This window comes from Plectrocnemia conspersa, unplaced genomic scaffold, assembly GCF_051122295.1.
Source record: "Plectrocnemia conspersa isolate PC_06_02 unplaced genomic scaffold, ASM5112229v1 ptg000011l, whole genome shotgun sequence".
NCBI classification, from domain to species: Eukaryota; Metazoa; Arthropoda; class Insecta; order Trichoptera; family Polycentropodidae; genus Plectrocnemia; species Plectrocnemia conspersa.
The window spans coordinates 23,045,006-23,064,624 of NW_028277175.1; the positions used below are offsets into that span (position 1 = coordinate 23,045,006).

Consider the following 19,619-nt stretch of genomic DNA (forward strand, 5'->3'; position numbering starts at 1 on the left):
TTTGAAGGCGAAAATGTATGAATTACGCTTTGAACATCCGCCGTATTCACCAAATTTGGCCTCCATCTACTTTTTCCTGTTTCCAAACATGAAGAAATGGCTCGCCGGAAAAAGATTTGGATGGCTTGAAAAGGTTGGGAAAACGCTGGGTGAAGTGTATCGAGCTAAAAGGAGACTATGTTGAAAAATGAAAATGAATCAACCCAAAATAATATGTATTTCTATTGTTTTGTAAATACTTATTTACCTACCCTCATATTTGGTGGTTCTGAGCATTCTGACATGGAATTATGTAGAATCCCCTACACTTATTTGAAAGTCATGATAAAATATATACATTTTACAAATGTATGTACGAGGAAAAAAAATTAATTCTGGATTGATGTGTTTAATTTTAATTGACAATTAAATGAGTTACTTTTTTTTAAATATCTATGATTTATATGTTCCAAAATAGTAACACTGCCAGGAACATGCCATAGCTCCAAAGACGTTAAATACACCTATACGTTTTAGCCAGAATCGAATGGTGACACAGTTTCGTCGATTGCAATACTGCGGTCAAGAAGTAAGGTTTCTATACCTTATCGATATGTATTTTGCACAAAATTTCTCCGAACAGGAGCTCGGCTTGAATAGGTATTCGTCGAGCGTATTTGCACTGCAATTAACAGTACACGAGAAATTCCATTATAGCCAAGTGTACTTATATGTATGTACATACAATGGCCGGATCCTGTCAAAAAAGTGCGTTTTGTCGATCGCATAACGGTAACCGTAGAGCTACGTTTTTTGGACACCGCGAACTGTTACTTAACCTCGAGAATCGATTCGATTGAACGCACACGCGTTTATGCGCCACACACACAAAAATCTAGTTTTATTGTAAGTCACGTTCTATCCCGAACCAAATGGATATTTTTGTCGCTGCGGTTATTAAATGTCAAGCTGTGTATGACGCGAGCTCGCATTTCTCTAGGCTCCGAGTATCCCTGACCCAGTGCCGCTGCCAACTCGCCCCTTGACCTCCTCCGGCTCCTCCAAAGAGGAGGAGGGTGGTATCCATGCTTGCGCAATCTGAAGCTTTCAAGTGTTCGGTTCGAATGAAAAATGAATGCCGGAGCATCTGTCTGGCGAATAAAGACTTCATGAGATGAACGCTTCGGTCGAGTATGAAGGATTCAAAGTGAATTTAGCATATCTTTCTGATTTGAATATGTAACAGGCAGGTAGGCGTACTCAAGGATTCCGCGGTCGACCTTTGTAAAAACTAAGCAAATGTATGTTTGATTCGCTCTATACATGCTATCGAAACGGTTGGACGTTCGATTATATCCATATATAGACTTCCAGATATGGTAGTTCATGGGTATATTTAATAATTTGAGATGATATATGATATGATCCGTCTCCTTAATACGCTGACATTGCACATTAATACGATTAACGTCACCTATGAGGAGCTGGTACGGGTTTTTTTATTATTGAAATGATACTATGTATTGTTTCACGACGGTCTTAATTTAATTTTAATAAATAAATAAAAATACACTTGGTTATGCAATTTAATAAGCTTATTATATAACAATCACTGTTACAGTGTACAGTACCATCTGGCGACAGATGACGTCATCTTGCGAAAAAGTTAATGAAGGACAATTCTTGCGTGTGTTCTTCCAGTAAAATGGAACTTTTGCATGCATGATGTCAAAAACTAATAGTATTCTTATACGCGATGCTTTATTCAAGTCACTTAACCTTTACCGGACAAAAACTTTTTTTCTTATTGAATCTACTGCGGTCTAATTTATTTAATCACAAAAATGAAGCTTCTTATCTATTATGTATTTAGGATATACCCTGTACCCGTACCAAATGTTGAGACCACTACCTGAAAAAATCACCCAATAATGCAGTGACAAAATAAAGAATATTATACTTAGTTAATTCTCCACAATTGTAATTCACACTACACCAATTGCTCTCAACATATTTTTAATCGTACGGAATGTTTATGTATGTACATTATAATTACTAACATATTTATATACGAGATGTTTGGTTATATTTGTGCATTGTATGATATTTCTCGAGCAATCTTCCATACGAAAATATGGTTTTGAAATACGTTTTTAAACATCTCCTTTGTTTTTCTTTCACCAGTTTTTTTTTTACATAATACAAGAATTTACTATATGTGGATAGTACCCATTTGATAAGCCACGCCTAGTCTACATCGTGGCGATTTATTTGTCCTTCCATGCATATACCATAATATTGTTCGTTCATTTATATGTTACAACTTCTCTCTTGCGTATTTTTTATTGCTTCTGTTAGATCTAATTGTACTAGCTTAAAAAAATTGGAAAATTAAATTGGCCATTGTATAGAGTAATCCAAATCGAGTTACCTATATTGGCAGCACTGTAAATCAGAAAGCTGTCAATAATCACGCGTGCTTATAGTGTCAAATGCAGGGACGCCGTTTCAACTTTTTCTAATGCGAGGTGGTTATCCAATGGTCGCTTTTTTAATATTTAGATTTCATTCATATTCATCGTATTTTATAGCCAAATTCAAGGGAATCGTCCCTGTTTAGAATTCACGTTAAAATCAATAAAATCGGTCGCCGTCGCAATGGAAACGATTGGTTATCTAACGCTCATATTCTTATTTTAATAATATTATTACGACTTACAATAAGTGAGAATCGAATAGAGCATATCTAAACTGAATTTTGACCAATAGGAGAGCGCAAAAAACAATTATCTCTTCTCAGAAGTCAAAAATCCACGTCAAAAGCAATAAAATCGTGCCGTCGCCGTCGCAGCGGGAACGCTCGTTACCGAGCGTTCCCACTGCGACGGCGACGGCACGGTTTTATTGCTTTTGACGTGGATTTTTGACTTCTGAGAAGAGATAATTGTTTTTTGCGCTCACCTATTGACCAAAATTCAGTTTGTGTATGCTTTGATCAGTCATTTTATATTATAAGTCCATTGTAATATCGGTAAGGATAGCTATCATATTTTTAAAACAGTATAATATCGAAATGCAGACAAACTATGGAGCAATATGTGAGATGCGATGTCTTTCTGTACTTGGTTTTAGAATCATTCGGTCAAGTTAGGTTAGGTTATAACATTTAAGCCGTTTAAATACTGAAGTTTGCAATTAACTAAGATTTCAATAAAAATGTTAAACATATTAATGTTAATCTTATGACATTTACTTAAATGCAGCCTTGTTATGTTATAGCTAACTTTCCGCTGCATTCTAACATAAAATTATTCACTACCTCTAGTTTGTATCTCATGATTAACTGTAAAATATAATTAACAACAAACAAGTCAGATAGTTTCGAAACCTTTATGTATAATGCTATTAATTTAATACTACTTTTAAATTTTAAATAAACCAGTCAAGAACAATAACTAGATTTTTTTTAAACTTAATTTACAACGAATAAGATACTGAAATATAAATAATGTGATTCTTATCTTATCATTTGTAACGTGTTCAATGGAGCCAAGCCCACGAATATTTTTTAATGGTATCGTCTTTCATGTTAAATATCAAGGGTATGTGTTGTCAGTGTTTAATGCATAATATTTATTATTTAAACGGAATTTCTATACCAGTCGCTGCTTCTTTTAATAAAATCTTATTACTTGGTTTATGATAGTCACGATCCTCCGCAATAAGGGGAAGAAAAAGTTGTCGTCGCACGTAGACTCGTAACGCGATCCCGTGGTTAAATTTCAGAAAACATATTGCGCTCTTTCCCTCATCTCATATGCAAAACGCTCCCGCTCCGCCGTTTTTCATTTTTCTTGCATTATTTATAAAGTTTTTCTTCCTCTGTGATAGTGTGATGTGAAGGGGAAACACAACCAAGTACAAGAAAGCGTTCTTCGTTGCTGAAATATGTTAGTGTTTCGCGATTACAGAACTCGGATCAGAGTGTGATACAACAGTTAATAGTGGCAGGTCAACCTTGTTCGGCCCCCGGGGATGTCGACACGCAACCCCTGGGGCCGTCCATCTACTATTACGGTGATCTGGCAAGAAACAGGGAGAAGAAGGTGCTGGACGAGCTTCCGCTCACCCACCGGCCCTTGAAGTCTCCCAAGAACGCCGATAGGTCCATACTTAACAGATCGATCAAGGTGGAGAAGTGCACCAATCAACAATGCGAGTATAACGACGCGCGCAGGACCGACAATAAAATCTTTACTTTGGACGGTCAGAATAGGAAGAAGAAGAAGCATAAGTTCGGCCGGAGAAGAACGAACACCTTCGATGGTGAGATACCTCACTCTAAAACCAAGATTGAGCGCAACGGTAACAGCGACGGCGAAACGGATTACATAGATAACGATTTTGAAGATGAAATACCGAATAGAAATGGATTCAACTTCAATTGCCCTAGAACGCGGGGCAAGTCCGGAGAAGACTTGCCGCTCTTGGGCATCACGACTAATCCCTGTCCGGTCGCTTTGGCGGACAGATCTAGGGCGTATTTGTGCAAGAATTTGGATTTAGAGGCGGATGACGTTAGTCTGACTTACGATGAACCCAACGTTGCTCGCAAGAGCATCACTTACTCGAACGCTGGTACGTTTCCCATGCCCGATGGAAAAAAAGGAGGGCACTATGACGAACCAGAGTCCAACGCTCATGTCGCGCTGGATGGCGAGACGGACGATTGGAACGGAGGCGTCACCAGGAGTAGGAGTTGGTACTTGTGCTGTCCTGGAGCTGGCAACGGAGCTCTGCAGAATCCTGGTAGTGCTGCTATACAGGAAGACGCACACAGAACAACCCCGCTGCCGGTGACGAGTGCTCCCAGTCCCGGAGAAAGCCAATACGTAAGCAATAGGTTTTATATTCATAAGATGCTTTAAAAATTCGTTAGCTTATAAATAATTTAACGATTATTTTTCTTAGTAGCGAATTTACATTGTGCTAATTAAAGCACTGCCGCAAGTTGAATTAACATTAAGCAAGAGTGCTCTCGAGCGAATGCTGTTTGCTATTGAAATAATTAATTATTTTCCGCATTTAAAAATCCACATTTGCAGATTAAATTAGGTACATTTATAAAACAACTAAACATAATGTCTGGTTTAATAGCTTTTGGTGTTTAATGCAAGTCAAGCTACTTAACAATGTAAATTTAATTCGTAAAAATCAGGAGTCTAAAAACAATGGATCAAAACCATCCGGTCTATACTCTGTTCATAAATCACAGTTAGTAGGCATTTTATTACTCCTCTTTCGCATAATAAGCTCGTACGAACGTCTTCTCAAAAAAGTCCATGTTTGAGAATACCATTGTTCCAGATTTATTTATATTGTTACTGTTATTGGTCGGTCGCCCTGAGGGATGATGTTGTTTTTTCGTTCTCGAAATTATTATCTTATCGCCCCTTTTACTAATGTTATAGGTATATATGTTTTATTTATTATAATCCTTGCATTTCTCTACATGTATTTTTAAATTGTATTTCTTAAATTATTAAAACTACGTTTTATTCGTTCTAATTTAACCCTGTTCAGTTTATATACAATGCTACCATTGATATTGCCCCAAGTCCAAGCCATTTTGAATGAATATATTTAATTAAATAATAATGAAAAGAAAAAAACTATTTCTTCTGTGTTATAACTTTCTATGTGTATATAATACACAATAAATTTTATTTTGGCAGAATTAACCTGTTGAAGTTAACTGTCGAGAGACCGAAATATTTTTAATTGGGCGTAGAACGAGACCATGCTATGCCATTTTGTCATTGTTTATGCACGCACACAAACGCATATCCTACTCAGACCCGATGACGTTAAGCACGCGCGGCTTCTCAAACGTTCATTTTTTCTTTACAAATAATAATATTAGAAAACATATTTTTAAAAATTAAAATAAAACATTTGTCATAATTTTTTTATTATAACAAAATGTTGATACTAATACCTACTTACATTATGCGGATGTTCCGTGTTTTCATTACACTCCTTTGATATGAACTATAAATAATAAAAATTTGTTATTACTGCTTTTACAATAAATAATTTCAAATGTAAATGTGAAAAGTACTTACTTCGTACTTGCAATAATCTTCGTCTGATTCAGATTCGAACAATTCAATCACGTCTTTGTTATCCAAAAGAAATTCTACACCTTCAAATTCGAGATCCGATTCATCCATTGGGAGCATTATATCTTTCGGCCATCACTATAAATATTATAAAGTACACTCGTTAACTCGAAAAATAATTGAGAAGTTCAAAAATATATTCTGCGCTTAGACGTAACTCTCCCAAATAAATACTGACGCACGATTGAAACGCCGTCTGATGCGTGCGTCAGAGAGTGAGACACCTTGCCTTAGCTGTCTCGCTCTATCACACACATTTGTGCATATCGCTCGCACACGTACAAGCAAATCCGTGCGAGAGAAAAGGTCATCACCCGTCATTCACCTACTTTGTCAAAACGAAAAAACTGTCTAAAATGTTTATAAGAAATCGCATTATCGATATAATCGTGCTAAATATTTTTCCGTTTCTTTAGTTTACTTAAACATGACGTCACGTCAGCAAATCTTAGGAAGCCTTGGAAAGCATTGATGTTCATAGATATATACATTTTAATATATTTTTTTGATATTTCGTTTTAATTAAAGTTATGGTTGGGTTTTTAGTGCAACTTTATATAGCTTCGGTTAAATAGCATATTTTTAACTCTTGATTAACAGCCAGATCGCAAAAATAATCTTTACATGCAACCCCTACTTTCATTGATAATTTATGTTTAAAGTATTTCAAACTTTTTTTAGTAGGACTGTAGTACAAAATCGGATTTCCCATATAAAATCTTCCAGTCTCATGAAACTCCCTAAACATCTAAATCAACCTGTCTGACACGATCGACAATTTGTCAACAGCTTCCGAAACAAAGCACACTGCAAATTCGATCTCGCCCTAATGATCCTAATTTTCTCGCTTCTATTTTTCTTCCCGGTATATCCAGAAGCATCTGCGCCCATTACTACAAAACCTAATCACAACTTCGCGTCCGGCGCGTGATGTATTACGCTTTTCGTTCGCATTCCTAGACATTGTGATCGATAGTAATTTCACACGTCATTAACCCGCTTCTGTGGGGGTGGTCGTTATAGTTTTTTTTTATATCGTTCAGATCGATTTATCCTTTCTGTTTGTGTATAGAGATTTATTTTCGTACGGGTGCTTCGTTCCGATTCGAAGATTTGTCGAAATGGACCACTTTCTTATTCGACTCAGTGTGTGTGTATGTGATATGGATTACGTTTCCTAGACCTAAATTTAGACCATTCTGGTCTAGGTGCATCCAGCGCTGTCTGGCCTAATTCAAGCGTGAGATATTTGATAAAAAATTCGATTATGTAACTATGTAGTAGCTTAACAATCTCAAAATTTCTTCAATGATGATCATTTAATCAATTGTAATTTTACGTTTCTTAGTGAATTTCAAGGTTTCTGCTCCATCATCTGATTCGCTCTCGTCTATATTATGTTTTATTATTTTTTTTATTTTTATTAATGTCAAAATTGTTTCGTGGACCCTCGGTAATGGCTACGCGGATCCGCAGGAGTCTGCGGATCTATAAAATGGAATATTTTAATATCTTGATTACTCATACTAAAAACACTCAAATTCGCGTACAATACCTAAGAATAAATATTTTATTCTTGGCTGACTAGGCTGACTTTATTATTTATTGATATACAATATACAGTGAAATCTCAGTATAGCGAAGCTCACGGGACCGAAGAAAAAAAATCGTTATATTGAATGTAAGGAAAATGATATTGTATTTCTATTTTATTTTTAATTACCATATTACTACAGCATCAAAATAACTTCTTACAAGATTGACAGATCGTTTTTTGTCCATTTTTAATGATACTGTAATGAACACAATAAAATTTGTTTCAAAATGTTTTATAAATAATGATTTTCAGGACAAATTGAATATTCGTTATACTGGGAATTGCGTTATTTATATATTTCACTGTTATAACATATTGTATGTTTTTTTTTATAAAATACAACAATATTCAAGCAACACATAAATATATAGTATAAGATTAATACTTGTAAAATTGAATTATAGTAACTACTACTTTCATAAGCTTTATAATTCAGATAAATCGAATCTGCTTATTCCTTGATGTGCTCAAGTACCTTGGCTTAAACGACCGTAATGCCAGTCATTGTATTAAAAATTACAAAGGTACAACTGGCGACGTTGAAAAGTTAACATTTAATTTTAGCCATTTTATGAATGCTATAGAGTGGTAATAATTTTTAACGTTTCTTCCGAGATGGCTCTTTATACCTAGTTTTGTAAATATCATTTTAAAGCATAAATGGGAGTTTTTGCGAAAGCTTCGTACGGTGTCCGTGACATACAAATGATTAAAGTATGAACGTTTTATCATCATTTTATCACCAGACTATTTCATCTAATTTTAAATACTTTCTATATTTATATAAACAATTTTTTTACATTTTTTACTTCTCATAAAATTTAAAAAAGCCGCAAAAATTAGGTAGATTTCTGTATATAAAAATATGAAAAAATATTTAATTTTGTTTTTTTAAAAGTTACAATTTTATATAGCATTTTTTAAAAAAAAATTAAAACATTTTTTTTATTTTAATTTTTATTAATAAACATTTTTGATTTCTTTATTTTTTTTCGAGGATATTTTAACAGAGCTACGATTTTTTTATTAGCTGCCATTTTTAAACAAGATGGCGAACCAGGCTTTCTATTAATTTAGAAAAACTATCTCATCCTCAAATTTAATTTTATTCTTAATAGCTTTTTTTGTTTATTAACAGTTACATTTAGCTGCAGTATCTTCGTTGAAGAATGAAGTATTGGAACTCTCGGCTAGGCTACACGCTGCACACAGAGACAGAGATGCTGCAAGAGATGCTCTTTGCTCTTCACAGGTGACTTATATTCTAATCTATATTTTAATATCAAATTATTTGACTAACAGTAGTATTATGACATTTCAGAGCGAATGCGGAAGACTACGAAGTGCACTCGCCGCTCAAGCGAGAGCTTCCGAAGAACGGCTAACAGAACTACACGGAGTAATAGCAGAATTAAGGAGAGCCGGTGTCGCCAGAGATAGATCTGCGATACCAGAATTGAGAGAAGATGAATCTGAACTGGAAACATCTTGCCGTGAAGGTTCTTTAACCGGAGGCGCAGTAAGTGATCATACGACTTCTCCCGGAGAAGCCGATGAAACCGCTTCTATACCTCAAGAACACGAACCGTCTCCGAGTCCCGTGAGTCCTGCAGCGTTACCAATTCCAGAGTTCGCTACCCATGCCAACGATCTTCAGCAATCGAAAGGTAATATTGACCCAAGAACGCCGGTTAATCCCACGCCAGATACAACGTCGTTGGAAGAGGAGACGCTCGAGTTAGATAGAAGATTCCCGAGCGACCGGAGAAGGAGAAGAGCTAATTCAAGAAGTCCGAGATTAGTCAGACGTGAAGTCAGAAGGAAGGGAGACGTAGAAATCGATGGCGATGCTGAAGACGAAGTTGATTTCGATGAGCCGCAAAGATTAGCAGAGAGCTTGGGTCACTATTCGCCGAGATTAGGAAACAGGCTAGATCCGAGGCATCAATTAGGTCAATGCTTGAGAGGTAGCCCAGTATCTAGTTTAAGTCCGCAGACTAAATTAGCTTCGAGAGTACGTCTTCGTAAAACGCACGAAGACAATAGATTAACCGGAAAAGATATTTGCCAAGAAGGGGTGAGTTTTATAAATATTTTTAATGTGTTTTTATAGTGCTTATTAATAAAAATGTTTTTTTCAGGTTTTCAGCAGTGCGGTAGCCGAGCATCTCGCAAGGGGAGCTCTTTACGAAAACGATAGCGAAGATATAGCACGTTTAGTAGCGCGTACAGATCGATTAGAAGCCGATAATGTACTCCTGTCGACGACTTTGCGAGAGTCGAAAGAACACGCAGATAGGTTTGTCTGATGGGTTTATATGACGGTAGTTATAACAAAGTAATGTTATTGTTTATTTCTAGATTATCTTTAGCATGTGCACAATGTTCGGCCGAAGCGGGCGCTCTTAGAGTTGCACTGGCAGCTGCCGATCGTGCTGTTGAAGCTTATGACGTACTTTTAGCTTTGGCAGAGACAACACCACAGGTTCTTCTTTTTAGTCAATACTTTTGTAGGTTTTTATTAAGTACTAAATGGTACAAATTTGCGTTATAAATTTACAATTATTTATATTTACATGACAACGATTTATTTTAAATATTGGCCGTAGTTCTGAAGAGAAGTTCATGGATAGTGCTGGATGTCCAAAATATCAGCTGTTCGGCTCGCGTTCCAAAAGGGTTGGTCTTGGCTCGCCTTCTGCTATGGTAAATGCTCCTTGCGGACGTCCAGGGGTTCTGCGACAGGGCGAAGTTCCCGGCAGGCATCTCAGAAGTTTTCGCTGGCATAAGGTGGACTTTGGTGAAGCTGCTTGCTTCTGTCCCGATGGCGAGAGTGATGTGATTTTGTATGGAAACTCCAACCCCTAATATATTGGACTTTCGTCAATATTATTGTGCAATATCGTCCTGCTTCCCATGGTTTTTGGTTCTCACTCAAGTGTTATATTTATTTTCTCACAATATCGTCTCCCTTGCAAGGTGCAATATTCTTCATCCTGGATTTTATTATAAAATAATCCGTGACGTATTAAAAGTAAGATGTCGTTTCTCTTTTTGCGTGGGATTTTTGGTTTCAGACTAGTTTGTTTACTTATAATCCAGGTAGACATAAAATGTTATTGCTCTGTATGCAAACTCACCTAATTCTTGGTCGCGCTTGATTAGCAGTGTGGGCGAGGGGTCGATTAGATACGAGAAACTGTTTCATCGCCTTGTCTCAAGAATATTTTAATTATGACGACTTAAAATAGCGGTTATTCATTTTTTTGTATCGCTGTTCCAGAAAACTCCCCTATTTCTTGGTCGCGCTTGATTAGTACATCCGCACGTTAGATGTACTAATCAACTAATATTCAGAACATTGGTAGTTCTTCATACAAAATGTTTTTCCAAAAGTAGTAATATTTTTGTCTTCATTTTTTTAGTGAATATTATAGTTTTACGAGTTTTTCATTTCTAAAGAATGTCCAGCACTATCCACTTCGACAATAAAACAAATTTCGAAAAATGTGAACATTGCCACTTTTTCATATAAGGTCTTCAATTGTAGGATAGTACTATATACATACATTAAATTATAATATAATTTCATATTCTGCAGGGACGTGGCAATAATCAATCTTCCAATAATTGTAAACTGAGAGCCGCCGCTGAGCGAGTCGCAAAACAACTATTAGCACGATTGGACGATGAAGCCTCCGGACTCATGCAACCAGAGATGGGTCCTGCGCCAGGTCCCTGGTCAGATCCGGCCGCAATGTTACTCTACCACAACAGGTATTAAAGATTAATCTGATTCGAATGCCCTAAATTTATTTATGGATATTTATTAATGTTTTTGTGATGCAGCAGTAATATCAGCAATTCCTCGTGGACTCAGGAAGAAGAGGAAAGATTGAGAAATCACGTTTCGAGATTAAAACGAGAGAGAACGATGACGGCTGGCGGAGCTCAACCGGCGCCGTGGCCTTTGCAAGGTTTGCTTTTGTATTATTTTATTTATAATATGTTTTTTTTACATTTGCACTTTGTATTTTAGATGAAAATGATGGAAATGACGATAGCTTGTCAGGAAATGGAAACTCGGGAGCCGATAAATTAAAGTATCTTGATCCTGTCGATGCTAGAAAGATGGATATGGAAACTGCCGTTTTAATGCAGGTTCGAACAGTTGTTCTAAATAATTGATATCATTACTGAAAAATTTGAGTCGTTTGTAACTCTAATATTTATATTAACGCTAATAAATGGCACATTTTAGGAAGTTATGAGCCTTCGTGAAGAACGAGCTGAGCTGCGCGCTAGATTAAGAGCTCTTCGGCCTCCGACGTCTAGACAAGTAAATAACTATTACCTTTTAGTTAAAATAAAAGTATATCAAACATAGCGAAGTATAAAAAACTGTGGTTTATTTAATTAAGCCAAAAATTAACTTTCAATAAAAAAAAATTAATTCGAGTAATAATTAAATAAATGAATATAATATAAAAAAAAATATATTTTTAAAATTAATATAATACTATTTATATTAAATATTATATAATTTAACTTTTCATGTACTAATATAGAAAAAAAAAAATTATAAATAATGCTCATTCGAAATAGCACTTAGGGCAACATTTATTAAATAAACTTTGTACTACAAAAGGTTAATATTAATATTGACGATACCGCATCAACTAAAAATTGAAATTTTGGATTTACAAAATAATGAATGATGTTGAAAAAGAAATTGCCTCGGAAAATATCCAGCTATTTTATCAAAGCTTGTTCCAAAAATTTTAAGGATTAATCAGCTTCGCGGAAAATATGATAGTGGTATTTTCTGCAATGGATTTTAAAAAGAATAAATTTTCTTCCATACTGGCTGATGTACTTGCATTCAGATTTTCACCTTCGGTTTCAAAGCAGATATAGAAAAATTAGTAATCCACAAGTCACTCTAGAGAAAGAAACACTTTATTTCGTTTTAACTCTTTTATACATATTTCATTCAATATCGTAGATGCTTAAATATTTTTGTATTTTTAAATATATATTATTATATTGAATCACTATTTACACTCCCTTTATCCCGAGTTCCAAACCAGTTTTCTGTGCGGTCGCCAGTTGAAAAGTAAACTAAAAAAAATAATATAATTTGGTAGTTATCAGGAGAAATCTTTTACTTTGCGACTAATATTCTTGTAAAAAAAATGAATGCCCATCAAGGGAAAAAAATTTACTTCGCTGCTAGACAGTTGGTAAAGTGAAAAAATATTTTCGCTGCACAGCTAATTATTTGTGCAAAGTTCATGATTATAAAGAGAATTTTTATTACTTCATGACTAATTTTCTTAAAATTAGTGGGTTTTAACGGAAAAATCCTAAAAATTTCGTTACGTGACTATTTTTATATCTTGTTTTTTTATGTTGCCATTTTAAGTTTTTCAAAGTTAAAAGTACACATTTTATGTTTGTTCATCACCAAAATAAATTATAATCATTGAATCTACTTTATGATTAAAAAATATATCAATATTTCAGACAAATAGTTCGAGCGGCATTGATGAAGGCGAAAGCGAATGGAGATTGTTGGAAGCCTTGGCACGGGAGAACAGTTTGAAGTTGCGTCTCCAAAAATTGATGGCCTCAGTTCAACAGGTGCACATTTTTATAAATCACAACATTAAAAAGTATATAAATAAATATTAAATATACAATCATTAAAGGCTGGCAAAATCGGAGACTTCAACGAAGACATCGGAAAGATATGTCCCAAGTGTGGCTCGCGAGACAAGTAAGTCCTTTTTTAATAATTTAATAAGGTGAAGTAGGCTAAGGTGTTTCTTTAATATATTTTTTTTTTCATTTTTTTTTTAATAGTTTTACAAGTAAAGAGAGACGTAATGTGAGTATATATTTATTTATTTTTATTATTAGCTCACTTCACCTCTCATCGATTCACTTATCACGCCATATGTTTTGATATACACATATTATATTTTAGATCTAATTATATAATTTTTTTAGATCAATCAATGAAGTCGGCGAGAGCGATTTGCTACTGACGAACGAAAACAAGGATCAGTCATATCCTGCGAGTGATCTACTTACCTGATATACTGTAAATTAAATTTTTATAATTATAAAAGAGGCTATAAATTATATTTTTATCGGAATTGTGTGAACACTATAATATATATCAATACAATTGCACGCTTTTAACTAGCCCGATGTTACGACCGTCAAGTGCCATAAAAGAAATTTTAAAACAACCGGGCTATTTTTTATGCGCCATTGTATATATGAAGTGTTATTTTTAAATCAATCTACAAACTCATGTCGGAGAGACTGAGTTGAGCAATAACGCGATCTTGCTTCTGTCTAGCTAAAAGGTTAAGTTTGCTTATAAGAGTTGAGAGGTTTATTTATTCTATTATTTCAACGCGTTTTGGTCGATCTTTGGTGTCAATTAATCGATGGCTCGAACAACTCGGCGAGAAAAATTGTATTATACGTTTAGTACATATCAAAGGAGAGATAAATTCTTTGTTGGAAGAGCATTTTAATTGTTAAATACAGAAAAAAATATGTATACAATAAATACATTATATAAGCGAAATATTTATAGTGGCCGTTTGTTTAGCGTACATATTTATAGCGTAAAGCCACTCAAGAGATGTTATATATAAGGGATGGGCCGACGAGATGATTTTGATTATATTTGCTAATAGCTTAGCTAAAACTCTTATGTCATAGATTCTAATCTTGATAGCTTTTAGAAAAATGTTTTAAAAATAGAGTTCCGTGAAGTAAAATTAAGAAATAATATTATGTATAATTAATATTTAATAAAATGTATGTCTTCTATTGCCAGACATTGATTATTTGTACAAAATATAAAAGGGTTTCATGAATTCATTTATTTGCATAGTGCTGCTCTTGAGAAAGAGTGTTGCCGTATCTTCTCATACTTCAGTCATTAATTTTTAATTGATCTTTTTTTTAAATTACAAGACATTCCAAGAAAACGCAATCAAAAATAAATATGATATATTACAACAAAATATTTTAAATGCAAAATCTGGTAGAAATATTTCTTGTTTTCTATACTTTTTATTAAGCAATAAAAAAATGCAATGTTTTTACAACAAATAAAATCTGAAATGAACTTACGGCCCATCCTATTTATATTCTAATAGCGAGTAATCGTAGTTAGCTGCAGTTTTCATTTCGAGACCATAGCGACACAAGAAAAAATGGCTGCTGCTTTAATGTGAACAAAATATTATAAAATTATAAATTAATAGCATAAGCACACACAATCAATAGTTGAACGATTCGAAATATATTTATCGAATGTTTCTAGTCTGGTTTTATGTATATATATATATATATATATATATATATATATATATATATATATATATATATATATATATATATATATATATAAATATATTTATATATATATTATTATTATTGTTTTGAATGCCAATCAAAGATACGTGTATCAGAGCTGGTGTCTACTGCACCCTGCGCAGTTCATTGTTTAAACAGTTGTGTGGTATCTTAGACTAGAAATGTGTCAATACGTGTGAATGTTTGTGCTTTTGTGTACACACATGAACACAAGTTTTTTTCTATTTAATTTATTATTGATTAATAATGTCGGCCGTCGACATGAAAGATGTCACTGTCACGTTTACTTGTGTGTTTGTGTAAAAGTGTGACGACGATGAAGCCGTATCTCAGTTGGCGATTTAAAAATAAAAAAAAACAAATTGCAATTTAATGCCTTAAATGTGATATATATATTATATTATATTATATATATATGTGCTTATAAATGATTATGTTTTAAAATGAAGTGTTGAAAATAATGAAAATATACTATCTATGCAAAATGAATTAATTGTATTTATTTTTTAGCTATGTATTCCTGTAGTGCAAAGAACGACAACTGTGAGTATTAAGATTGAATGCCGCGCGAGGAGTGGCCTGAGATTATATTATTAATGTTCGCCCGATTTTCTCATTTCAAAGACTACCGTGCAAAAAAGATATAGGTTCCATTACCTAAAACAGTGACGACATATGTGTAGGCAACATTGCAACGCATTGTTTTTTATAAATGCATATTTTTAAAATCAGTAAAAAAAACAATTAGTCTATGTTGTTGAACCGTGTTACTAAAAAACTGTGCAAAAGGAGAATCAGATGTACTTACATAATTAAAGACTAGATTTTTAGTCTGGTGTCTCACTACTTATTTAGTAGTTGCTGATTGTGTTTACCCCGTTGTAACGCATTGGGCTATTTCGAATTTTAATTAAAGATTTTCAATAAATAAATAAGCTACTTTCATTCATTACTTTCACTTCGCTTCCGATTTGGAATATACGAGAGTTCAGTTGAACTCTAAGCCGTTTTCACTTCGACTGTCCGACCTGGCACCCGGAATCTCCAAGAGTTCATCTTTGATACGATGACGCGACACCTCGGCGATAAAACATGGCTCGTATATATTGTGCAAATTGTATTGCTGGCCATATTTAAATTATTTGCTTAGTGATTTTAAAACACTAAATAAACGTTTGTACCGACTCAATAACAAGCTATCCAAACACATTATTTTATTTTCTTTGTAACATAATCAAAGTACAGAGGTACCTTGACTTACGAACTTAATTCGTTTCAGACTGGTTTGTATTTCCAAATCCAATTTCCCATTACATCTTATTGATTACATAAATACCGAAATATATACAAATATGTACGTGCAGTGTGCGTCACACAAACACCTTTCTTTGCCTCGTATATCAGATAAATGCAACGTAGTAATAACAAACCGCTCGGATAAATAGTTTCGGCGCGCCAGCAAGTGCAGTGCATTACAATTCGTAAGTCAATCTACAAGATGATGAAATAATTTTTTCGATGATGCCAGTTGTAGCACGTTCATTTTATTCGATTACCAAGACTGGACCTAGAAGACGGTTTTCCGTCGAGTTCGTAAATTCACATTACTTATGCTGCTGAGAAATTTGGATACTTAAAATTGTCAATGGAGTGCGGTAGGTTTTAAGGGTATTGTACAAATATTATGTGATTGATCCTGATAATGTGTATATTTCCAGATTCCTAATCTTTCACCTTGACGTGAGATATGAATGCTTCTCTCATAGTCAATTTATGTCACAATGTCACGAATGCTTGCTTTTCTTGTAAAGGTGCTACTTACAAATCATTCAGTTAGCACATGTTAATGTTTTCAATATAATTGTTCTCAATGTCAAAATAATAACTATATATCCTAATTACAAACTACATACAAAAAGTATTTTATATCAAAATAAAAAAAAAAAAAAAATATTTATATTAAATTATAAACAACATACAAAATAATTTATGTATCAATAATACAATACATACACGTATGTTATTCATTGAATATGAGGCCAATTTGTTGGAAATGGAATTTCACCTCTCAAAACCTTATACAATCCGGAAGCAAAATTCCTTTGGAATGGAGCACAATCGTAACAATTAGGATTCTTCTTACAGTACCACCACAGATCGTAGTATTTATGTCCTTTCGGTGGTCCCGTTTTATCCCAATTGTGATTCCAAAGCTTGCATCCTTCTGCGATCTAGAAAATGTAATAATTAATAAGCTTATCACCACAAAAATTATATTTTTTTTGTAATTTTACTTGGAAGATCAAAAAGCAAGACAAAAATATTATAAAAATAAACTTGACCATCTTGTCTCTATTATATTTTCACTTTTGACTACTCTAACCTGAATCTTTGCTATATATGCTTGGAAACTATTTACAATACTTGTCTGCGTTGTATATTTAATAATTTATTAGTTTATTCAACATGTTTTTCGATTGCATATATAACGTATTAGGTCATCTATTTAAATAATCATTATTTAAATAGTGTAATAACAATTATATTTTTATAAATTTATTAATTTTATAATTAAAGCGTCCTTAAAAATATGTTTGTTTTTAAGCAATGAATAAACACTTATGTGTATAGTAGAGTTTGTTTGCTAACGATTAGCAACTTTGTACAGTTTGATTAATTTATTGATTGCTTATGTTAAACTATGATAAAATAATTATATATCATTGAGTGAATCATTTTACTAACGTCATTATTGTTAAATTATTCAATTATTTCAGAGTTCCAGAAAAAGATATATAAGAGAAACTATAGCTAGAATGAGTCAGTATATAAACAATAATTTTATTTATTTGATAAGAAATACACAAAGAACATTTAATATTTACTATTATATACATATACACGTGTTGGCGCCGTCGTAATGGGAACGCTCTTAGTATAAATACAGGGCCTTTCAGAGAAAATGCGAAGCCCGGGGCAACTAATATTTTAGAGGTCATTTAAAATAAAATTGTGGACAAGAAAATAAAAATATAATGGTATTTAATATTTTTTTGATTATTGCATTTAATTATTTTGCAGAAGCTTTACGCGCTTTAACATTAGAAAATTCACTGATTATATCAGAATAGTCTAAAATATGCGCTATCTGGTAATTAATGTTGAGTGTTGGTAGTCCATTTAATCGTTCTTAACATATTGTCGATCCTAGATAGTTTTTAATTATTCTTAGAAAACTAAATGGCAAACAAGGTAAAAAAACATCGAAGCACAATGTTTACGAATCCCATGCCGATAATTTCCTGAAGTAATTCTGCTGGTTTCGTGCTTAGTTAAAATTTGATCTGTAAAAGTATTAGTTCTACAATTTCATCACTTATTTAATTTTTATATACCTCTAGCAATAATTTTGTCTTTGAAAATACTTTCTCTTTGATCCATTTCATTAAATTTCCATAAAACTTAAAAAAAATTCACATTGAATAAATTTCTTGAAATCGATGTCTAAGTCCATCTATTATTGAATTGACAACTTTGTTAAAAACTTTTAAATGAAAATATTCTTCAGAAGAATTTTGGTCTTTTAATCGACGATTTATTTTAAATGATTTCATTATTTAATTCTTGTAGCAAATTTAAAAGTCGGCTAGAATTTTCATAACCCATTTTATCAGAAAAATTATCAAAGCATATAAAACGTTTTTCAGTCTCATTGAAAGTTAATGAACCTGCATTCTTTTTTGTCTTATTGTGCAGCTTGAACTTTTAAAACATGCTCTACTAAAATTGGATCATATTTACTCAACAGTTCAACTAATCCGAGAAAATTACCATTATGTGGTCTTCCAATGCATGCATCAGATCCAAAAAATGGTAAAAAATATATTATCAATTAATGTATAATGATTTGATAGAGGTCTTATATGTTTGTTTAACACAACGGCAATTACTTTAAAAATGCTTCATTTGTGCGATGTTTTTGTCGAATTCCTTTTTTAATCAAAATTAAAACATACCTGATTGAACAGATGTGACTTAAGAAAACAGCAAGGTTTATACATTTGATGAAACGGATGATAAAGTAAGGTAAATTAATATATTTCAAAAATAAATCAAATTGTCACATTTCCATACAAAATAAACAACTGCAAAAATGGAGTATATCAATAGTCATTTATGAAACGAAGATACTTATTTATAACGTCTTTCTTCATCACTTTCAAATGGAAAATACCGAGCAGTTGTTTGTGTTGTATTTATTATTGCAGCAGTTACGTTGCTCGGCAAATTTCATGATCAAACAAATAATACAATGACATTTGTATATTATGTTATATCTTTTTATACATATGAAAATTAATTTAATTTAATAATTATAAATACTTAATAATAAAAAATAGATTCATTGATAAAAAAGTAGAACATAGTGTCAACAAAATATATGCTATGTTATAAAT

The 19,619-nt window shown here is 33.1% G+C and overlaps 1 protein-coding gene and 1 long non-coding RNA gene across 5 annotated transcripts in view; one reads left to right on the forward strand and one right to left on the reverse strand.

Moving 5' to 3' along the window:
- The window catches only part of LOC148230013 (uncharacterized), a 36,400-nt gene extending 20,306 nt beyond the window's left edge, over nucleotides 1-16,094 (forward strand). Inside the window, exons 6-18 of one of the 4 annotated variants that reach the window (XR_015811362.1) lie at nucleotides 8,897-9,010; nucleotides 9,080-9,835; nucleotides 9,900-10,057; nucleotides 10,120-10,243; nucleotides 11,360-11,535; nucleotides 11,608-11,735; nucleotides 11,798-11,919; nucleotides 12,020-12,097; nucleotides 13,285-13,401; nucleotides 13,470-13,537; nucleotides 13,624-13,648; nucleotides 13,771-13,864; nucleotides 15,673-16,094. Coding sequence is in view for 3 of the 4 variants with exons in the window: in XM_088197344.1 (XP_088053470.1) it covers nucleotides 8,897-9,010; nucleotides 9,080-9,835; nucleotides 9,900-10,057; nucleotides 10,120-10,243; nucleotides 11,360-11,535; nucleotides 11,608-11,735; nucleotides 11,798-11,919; nucleotides 12,020-12,097; nucleotides 13,285-13,401; nucleotides 13,470-13,537; nucleotides 13,771-13,858 (1,929 nt within the window). In the remaining variant the exon portion in view is untranslated. Of the gene's footprint in view, nucleotides 1-8,896; nucleotides 9,011-9,079; nucleotides 9,836-9,899; nucleotides 10,058-10,119; nucleotides 10,244-11,359; nucleotides 11,536-11,607; nucleotides 11,736-11,797; nucleotides 11,920-12,019; nucleotides 12,098-13,284; nucleotides 13,402-13,469; nucleotides 13,538-13,623; nucleotides 13,649-13,770; nucleotides 14,788-15,672 lie in introns of those variants that run through there. The other 3 variants (XM_088197346.1, XM_088197344.1, XM_088197345.1) reach the window with 3 other exon arrangements.
- Nucleotides 16,095-17,102: 1,008 nt separating this feature from the next.
- Nucleotides 17,103-17,593, reverse strand: LOC148230014 (uncharacterized). The gene is made up of 2 exons (XR_015811363.1): nucleotides 17,457-17,593; nucleotides 17,103-17,393 (listed from the first exon to the last, which is right to left on the reverse strand). It is a non-coding gene; the product is annotated as an uncharacterized LOC148230014 (long non-coding RNA).
- Nucleotides 17,594-19,619: the final 2,026 nt, after the last annotated feature.